Consider the following 9,262-nt stretch of genomic DNA (forward strand, 5'->3'; position numbering starts at 1 on the left):
ATTTTCATCCAAATGTTTAAAAAAACATTTGAGTTCATAAGAAGTACAAACATCCCTGGGGTTCAGGCTCTGTCATTCCAACAGATGAAACACACCACAATTCCAAAAGAACAGAAATAGAACAGAAATTAAATCAAAGAGAAATGTATTCCAAAGGGAAGGAGTGGTTGTTGCACTTAACCATCTGTACTTTTCAAGATCCTGTACCATAACGGATATACTTTAGATGTTCTTTGTGATTGGTTATTGTTCCTCATCCCTCGATCGCCACAATTGAAAACTTATATACGTACTTCCTGCATAGCAGAGCGTGACCAGGAAGGCAAAGAACTGAAAAACAGACAGATGAAAACATTGAAATTCAGTACAATAGTAGGTGTGAGTAGAGCAGGCTTAAATGGACCAAATAGATATCATTGGGATGGTACACAGTGGCATCATACCTCTCTTATCTGACTTGTAGGCATATATTTGCATTTTAGTATTGTATATTTTAATATCGCTTTGATCATAAACACTCAGTCATATTTGTGGTATATTTTCACAGTTGGCGTGATTTAAATGTATGTCTGGGTGGTCTGAGGTGGTTTTCTTACCGTGGATGCTACCCAGCAGTTGTAGTTATGGCGCCCTTTAACAGCATGGCTGATTGAGGCTGCATCCACTGCTGCTGCCACCACATACATCACTGTAGCACTACTGTTGAAGAACAGGCCCTGTAGAACACCACATACATCACTGTAGCAATACTGTTGAAGAACAGGCCCTGTAGAACACCACATACATCACTGTAGCACTACTGTTGAAGAACAGGCCCTGTAGAACACCACATACATCACTGTAGCACTACTGTTGAAGAACAGGCCCTGTAGAACACCACATACATCACTGTAGCACTACTGTTGAAGAACAGGCCCTGTAGAACACCACATACATCACTGTAGCACTCCTGTTGAAGAACAGGTCCTGTAGAACACCACATACATCACTGTAGCACTACTGTTGAAGAACAGGCCCTGTAGAACACCACATACATCACTGTAGCACTACTGTTGAAGAACAGGCCCTGTAGAACACCACATACATCACTGTAGCACTACTGTTGAAGAACAGGCCCTGTAGAACACCACATACATCACTGTAGCACTACTGTTGAAGAACAGGCCCTGTGGAACACCACATACATCACTGTAGCACTACTGTTGAAGAACAGGCCCTGTATAACACCACATACATCACTATAGCACTACTGTTGAAGAACAGGCCCTGTAGAACACCACATACATCACTGTAGCACTACTGTTGAAGAACAGGTCCTGTAGAACACCACATACATCACTGTAGCACTACTGTTGAAGAACAGGCCCTGTGGAACACCACATACATCACTGTAGCACTACTGTTGAAGAACAGGTCCTGTAGAATGACAACAACAGGATTCCTGGCTGGCTGGCTCAGATACTGTAGGCTAGTACACATTATAGAATGGCTTCATTTGATCACATTCATAAAGACATGGTCAGGAGCACACAAAAATCCTCTCTTCCCCAAAACCATCCAGGCAGTTCACTCCATTGCTTTTGAGTTACGTAAATATTCCACAATTATTTACTAGCTATATAATAAACAACCCCAATCACTCAAGTTTCAAGTTGGTCAGATAATGTGCTGTTGTATTATGTGTCGTAGTATGTGTCGTACCACAGCTGTCCAGGGGACCTGAGGGATCCTGTTGTAAGCCATGGTCAGGTAGATGATGAGGAAGATGACTGTCAGGACCCAGTACAAGATGGCCACAAACATGACCCACCCAAAGGCAGACACACGGAAGTAGTTTGTCCCCGCTATCAGCGTCCATACCAGCAGACCAAACACCTGAGGGGACAGGGAAGCACATAGCCAGCATTCCAAATGGCACCCTATTCCCTTTATAGTGCACTACTTTTGAACAGGGCTCATATAGCTCTGGTAAAAAGTAGTGCACTACATAGGGAATAGGGTGCCTGTCACGGTTTCGGCCGAGGCTGCTCCTCCTCCTGGTTCGGGCAGGCTTTGGCGGTCGTCATCCCCGGAGTACTAGCTGCCACCGATCGATGTTTCATGTTCGTTTGGTTTTGTCTTTATGTTGTACACCTGTGTCTTGTTAGTCCTCGTTAGTGTCCTATTTAGTTCTCGTTGGTGGTGTTTGTCTTTGTGTGTGATTGCTCATCTGTTTTCGTGTTGGAGCTACGTACTTCCCTCCAGTGTTTTGGAGAGGGTTTTCACACATGTTAGTGCGCCGTTTGTTTGACGCCTGTGTGCGGCGTGATTTCGCCTTCGGGCTTATTGTGCTTATTTTCTACGTGATTATTGCACTAAAGTATTTTGGACTGAGCTTCTGCGTCCTGCGCTTGATTCATGCACCACACCCACCTTCAGCACCCCTTGACAGAATCACACACCAGAATGGAATCAGCAGGATCTGCAGTTACGCCTGAGTCGCTCGAGGAGCATGTCCGCGGCCAAGATGACCAGATACGACAACTGGGGACCGCTCTACAGGACGTCATCAACACCTTGCACCGATGGGAGGCCAGCGGGGTACCCAAGCCTCCACCTACTCTGCCAACCCCATCGGCCGGTCCACCAGTCCCAGGTCCGGAACCCAGGGGGATTCGGCTCTCGCTCCCGAGGGCGTATGACGGAACAGCTGCCGGGTGTCAGGGGTTTCTCCTGCAGGTGGAGCTCTACCTGACCACTGTACACCCGGTGCCCTCGGGACACGAGAGCGTTTCCGCCCTCATCTCCTGTCTCACGGGCAAGGCGTTAGAGTGGGCTAACGCAGAGTGGAGGAAGATGGACGCCAACACCATCTCCTACGCCGAGTTCTCCCGTCGCTTTAAGGCCGTGTTCGACCATCCACCTGAGGGCAAAGCGGCGGGGGAGCGTCTAGTCCACTTGAGACAGGGGAGGAGGAGCGCACAGGCGTTTGCTCTAGAGTTCCGGACTCTAGCGGCGGACGCAGGGTGGAATGAACGGGCCCTCATTGACCATTTTCGATGTAGCCTACGGGAGGACGTTCAACGTGAGTTGGCCTGCAGGGATACCCATCTTACCTTCGACCAGTTGGTCGATATGTCCATCCGTCTGGACACCCTGCTGGCCACCCGTGGACGTCCCGAGGAGGGTCCGTCCATTCCGCCCTCCGGCACCTCCGAGCCGAGCCCTATGGAGCTCGGGGGTGCCGGCGCTAGAGAAAGGAGGAGGAGGAGCCCGAGGGGGCCTGTCTCCTGCACCAAGTGCGGTCGTGGAGGGCACACTGCGGCCAGGTGCTGGGGAGGGTTCTCCGGGGGAGAAGGCAACAGGCCACGCACTGGGGGGGCCTCCCAGGTGAGTAGACGTCCCACTTACCCAGAGCTTTCTGTTGCGCACTTTTGTATACCTGTTTGTTTTCCACAGGTTGGTCATTCCCAGCATAAGGCGCTAGTAGATTCAGGCGCAGCTGGGAATTTTGTTGATCGGAAGTTTTGTGTAGATTTAGGGATCCCTCTCCTACCTGTTTACAAACCTTTTCCCGTTAATGCCTTAGATAGCCGCCCGTTGGGGTCGGGGTTGATTAGGGAGATCACAGCGCCACTTAGGATGTGTGCGCAGGGGGGTCATGAAGAGACTATACAGCTGTATCTGATCGACTCTCCTGCGTACCCAGTGGTGCTGGGAATTCCCTGGTTAAGCACCCATAACCCTGCTATTTCGTGGCAACAGAGGGCTCTCGATGGGTGGTCTGCTCAGTGCGAGGGGCGATGTCTGGGTGTTTCCGTGGGGGCGACTTCGGTGGAAAGTCCAAACCAAGTGCCCGCACTGCACATTCTGCCTGAATATGGGGATTTAGCTCTCGTGTTTAGCAAGACTAGGGCGACGCAGTTGCCTCCTCATAGACAGGGGGATTGTGCAATTGATCTCCAGGCAGGAGCAGCGCTCCCACGGAGCCATGTGTATCCTTTGTCTCAAGAGGAGAGAAAAGCTATGGAGACTTACATAGCCGAATCTTTGAGACAGGGATACATTCGGCCCTCCACTTCTCCCGCCTCCTCGAGCTTCTTTTTTGTGAAAAAGAAAGATGGAGGGTTGCGCCCGTGCATTGATTACCGTGGTCTCAATCAGATTACTGTGAAATACAGTTATCCACTCATTTGGGGGGTGCCACATAGTCAGTGATAGCTGTGCTCTGGTGGTGTCTACTTTATCGTGTATTTAAATGCATTTGCTGTGCTTATCTTGATGGCATACTGTAGAAAGAGATTACAATGAAAGGAAATAATACAGCCTAAGGCAAATCAAATAACAGTTTATTGGCATATGCACAGGATCCAGTGAAGGGTAGAGTGATCTGTTTACCTGCAAGCTCTCATCTAAAACAGTACAACAGCTATATAAAACATAATTGCCAAGTGGTTTTTCATAGTTTGTATTTCTGGAACAGAAACTAACCCCACAGCTGACTGACACCTATCTGATCTGACAGCATTCTGAAAGAATGTCGTAACACATTGATTATGATAAATCTATAGATGCAGTTTGTTATAATGCGTGCTACTGTAAATAATGGGAAGTTTTGTCCTCTGTTGCACTCCAAACCTCCCTTCCTGTTATTAAAATAATAAAGTTTCATTGGTTGCTTTGTGTCACAGGAAAAAAGACTGTCTAGCCTACGTGGAAGAGGAGACTTTTGGTCACATTCTCCCCTGATGCTGGAAGGAAAAGGGACAATGAAACTGACCTTGTTTTTAAACAACTTCCCTTTCCAGAGAAAATAAAACACTGTACTGAGACCATTGTCTGTCTACACAGAAAGTAGCCTATGTTACAGAAAGTAGTCTAAATTACAGACAGTAGTCTTATTACAGAAAGTCACCTATATTACTAGCATATATTAGAAGAAGTAGCTTATTTTATAGGAAGTAGCCTATATTACAGGAAGTAGCCTATTTTACAGGAAGTAGGTTGACATTATGTTCATTTTCTCCAGTTATATTCCTTGAACATTTTGAAATAATTGAACCTTCAGTTCAGTGCAGTGTTCAATACGATGTCATGTCACCGTCTGTGAAAAACAGTCATACAGGTCACACAGCATATCTAAAATGTATATAAAATGCATATAAAATATACAGGTTGAATAATTTGCAAATCTGTAAAAAAGTACTGGAAATCAGCAAATGGCAAACTCTTCCCTTTATCAGAACTAATTGTGCCCCTATCATAAGGGTACAATTAGCCATGTGATACAAGGTATGAACAATACAAACTGTCTGATCATCATAATGTGTTTAATTTGTTTAATCAACAAAGCAGTACTGATTCCCTCCATTAATTCTGATGGCAGCTATTGTGTGAAAGATGGTGAAAGCCACTGACATACTGATTTCAATAAATTATTGTATCAAACGTGGACACCAATATGTTTGTGTCGCAATTAGGACATCACCCTCTGCAACTGGATCCTGGACTTCCTGAGGGGCAGACAACAGGCTGTGAGGATTGGCAACAACGCCTCCTCCACACTGACTCTTAACTCAGGGGCCCCCCAGGGGTGAGTCCTCCGTCCTCTGCTGTACTCCCTGTTCACCCACAACTGCGTGGCTTTGCACGACACCAACTCCCTCATCAACTTTGCTGACGACAACACGGTTGTAGGCCTGATTACCAACAACAACGAGTCAGCCTATAGGGAGGAGGTAAGTAAACTGGCATTGTGTTTTCATGACAACAACCTCTCCCTCAAAGTCAGCAAAACAAAGGAGTTGATTTTTAACTTCAGGAAGCAGAGGTGGGAACATGCCCCGATCCACATCAACCGGACTGCAGCAGAGAGAGTCACTAGTTTTAAGTTCCTCAGCATCCACATCACCGAGGACGTGTCATGAACCAACAACACCACCACTCTTGTCAAGAGGACACAACAGCATGCCGCCCCAGGTCCTCTCCAAATACTAGCCCTGCACCATCAAGAACGTCCTGACCGGTTGCATCACGGCCTGGTACGGGAATTGCTCCGTCTACGACCGCAAGGCCCTCCAGCAGGTGGTGAAGACAGCACCCACCCCGCCCGGCCATCTAGATGTATGAAAGTTAGTATATAAGAAAATGATCCATCATGTATGGATTGTGGAGTGTGTAAACTTACATTTTGTATTACCATATCATTTTTGTATGTTCTGTATAGTTATGTACTTGAAAATGTGTCAATTGACCAATTCGGCACATTTGGGCAGACTTCATACAAAATAGTCCAGTATTGCAATGCTTCACTGGATAAATCTGAAACTTTGCACACACACTGCTACCATCAAGTGGCCAAAATCTAAATTGCGCCTAAACTGCAATATTATATTGTGGCCTTTCTCTTGCATTTCAAAGATGATGGAACTGTTTGTATTATCTTTTACCAGATCGAATGTGTTATATTCTCCTACATTAATTGCACATTTCCACAAACTTCAAAGTGTTTCCTTTCAAATAGAATCAAGAATATGCATATCCTTGCTTCAGGTCCTGAACTACAGGCAGTTAGATTTGGGCCATCAGACTGCTGAACAATTGAACTGGACTGACCACCTGCTCTGATTCTCCTCACCTTAGCACACATGCACTCTCTCATGCACACACCCACACAGACACACACACAAACATACACACACACACATTTACATTCATGCTACACACACATCACAACTGCTGCTACCAGACTCTTATAATACTGCTCAGTTTATACACTGACCCCCATTCCCCCCTTCTCCAATACACGTGTAAATATTGGACAATAAAATGTGCCTTCTTGAATAATACTTATGCTACTATAAAATGTTTATTCAGTTCTACTGAGCCATTTAATTTATGTTCGTATTCTTATATTTTATTATGTGTCATTGTTATTGCATTGTCGAGAAGGAACCTGCAAGTAAGCATTTCTTTGGACGACATATACCATGCGTATCCCGTAGCCTAGAGCTTGAAACTTGAAACTTGACTACTTACTATTTCTGCGAAAACGAGGAGCCCCGAAGCAGTACGAAAAAAGTGCCTGTCGTAAGCCAGAGTAGAGGTGTAAAAGTTTTCCGCGATGCTGCTGGTAGACGTTATCACAGTGGGCGTCGCTGCGCCTTCCATCTTCAATATCGATCTACCGCTTTTGGATCCTGCCCCTCTGAATTAAGGAAGGTTGGAAAGAGGGCCATGACGCGTCTTTCCTGAGTAGGCGACAAGACTTCTGCGGAACTCTGTACATTTGTTGTGAAACAACTCGTTTTTGTTTATTTTAGATAATAATATCTGTGACCTGTATGAATGTTATTCTGTCGTCGTATAACAAAGCCTACTGTATGTTCAACAGAATTTGGTCAGTTAGCCCAATACCATTCCCAAAATGTCACTGTTGAGAGTGGTTGCATAAAGAGGAACTTATTTATGATGATAGGCAAATCGGTGTGCCAGAAACGATTGCCTTTTCATGCTCGTATGGTTGGTTATGTTTTGCATAGGTGCTGTTTTTCCGATGACACGAGCAGGAGCAATCTACAGCCAAAGACTGAAGAGAGACCTAGCCAGTAGACTGCAGATTGCAGATTTGAAACTGCAGTAAAAGTGCAGTAACTGCTGTCGGCTGTGTTATTTTAGACGCAGTAATTGCTGCATTCTGCAGTTATACTGCACTCGAACTGCTGCACTCTGACTGCAATCTTTTTTTCGTAAGGGTTATGACAGCAGGTGGGATCTCACTTCAAAAGGAGTGCATAATGCAGACTAGCTGTGGATTATTAATTTACTAAACTGTAGGGCGGCAGGTAGCTTAGTGGGTAAGAGCGTTGTGCCATTAACCGAAAGGTTGCTGGTTCTAATCTGGATTGCGCAGTCAGATCTGTCGATGTGCCCTTAAGCAAGGCACTTAACCCTAATTGCTCATGTAAGTCGCTCTGGATAAGAGCGTCTGCTAAATGACTGAAATGTAATGTAAATGTAGTCGCACCCTTTTCTCAAACAGATACAATACATTGTGCCTTTTGGTCAAACAGCACAGTGTGTGTTCAGTTAACCACTGTCTGGACCTGCTGGGGCATGTCCAATAAGAACCGTAGTCCTACCACTGTCTGGACCTGCTGGTAAATGTCCAATAAGGACCGTAGTCCTACCACTGTCTGGACCTGCTGGGGCATGTCCAATAAGGACCGTAGTCCTACCACTGTCTGGACCTGCTGGTAAATGTCCAATAAGGACCATAATTCTGGCCTAATGTACCTTTGCTAAATCAGACAGTTGTTGATGTCGTTTTCAATCATTGATTAGTTACTACTCTCTCCAGTTGGAAACTCGATATCCATCATCATGTCCTCAGTGTGACAGCAATAAATGTGTTCTGTGGTGGTGTCTAAACTATACCAGCAGATGGCAGCATATAGACAGACAAAGATCATGGGGAAAGGCAAAGGAAAATGTGAAAACAGCTTGAAACTTAACTACAACTTTTGTATAGTCTTAACAACCAACTTAACAATACTCAAAATAGGCTATGTAATTACATCAAAACAAAAGTACATATTATACATGTGTTAATATTGCTAAGAAATGTAAGTATTCACACTTAAGTTCACCCTGTAACAAACTGAAGGCCAGGGACAGGGATAGAGAGCAGTGGGGAGAGGCATTGTGTGTGAATACTAGGCTCCTATCTAAGAACCCTCCTCATCACGAATAAATAAATGCAAAACAGGACTTCATCAATTAATTCATAAGTGGCTTGTGTTTGACTGTGCTGCATTTTGTGACGTTATTTTTTTGTTTTAAGTCCGCTATACACCCACAGGGTATGGAGGCCACAATATCACCGTGACACTCCATAGTAACCTTCATCAAACTCACATCCACTTTCTTGTTTGCATTGTTTATTTATGATTATACAACGGGTGGGTGTAATCCTGAATGCTGATTGGTCAAAACTGCATTGTAGCCGATGTCTATTCCACAAGTTACCACCGGCTAAATCTGTGACGTTAAAATGCCTATTTACTCTGTTCCATCTGACTGCGCAATCCACTGTCTCATCAGCCCAGCCAGGCAATTTATGAACTTGATCTCCACTATAAAAGGCATCTAGACATTATCTGACATTTCTTTTAGACTAACATTTAGTTTTCAACAGTGGAGATTTGTATAAACCTTGCGGTCTGTCTCTCCGACATTTGCAACGTTGTTTCAATATTCAAATTCGATCTCCACATGTCCCATA

At 45.1% G+C, this 9,262-nt stretch overlaps 1 protein-coding gene across 1 annotated transcript; it reads right to left on the reverse strand.

The window, feature by feature from the left end:
• Positions 1-243: 243 nt before the first annotated feature.
• On the reverse strand, positions 244-7,149 carry LOC311139633 (CKLF-like MARVEL transmembrane domain-containing protein 8; the record flags this gene model as incomplete). Its single annotated transcript, XM_084174544.1, has 4 exons — positions 244-330; positions 597-716; positions 1,702-1,875; positions 7,018-7,149. The coding sequence occupies 4 exons, from the start codon at positions 7,147-7,149 to the stop codon at positions 244-246; spliced, it is 513 nt and encodes a 170-aa protein (XP_084030670.1).
• Between the last annotated feature and the right edge of the window lie 2,113 nt (positions 7,150-9,262).

This window comes from Coregonus lavaretus (genome assembly GCF_964263955.1).
Source record: "Coregonus lavaretus genome assembly, chromosome: 13".
NCBI lineage: Eukaryota > Metazoa > Chordata > Actinopteri > Salmoniformes > Salmonidae > Coregonus > Coregonus lavaretus.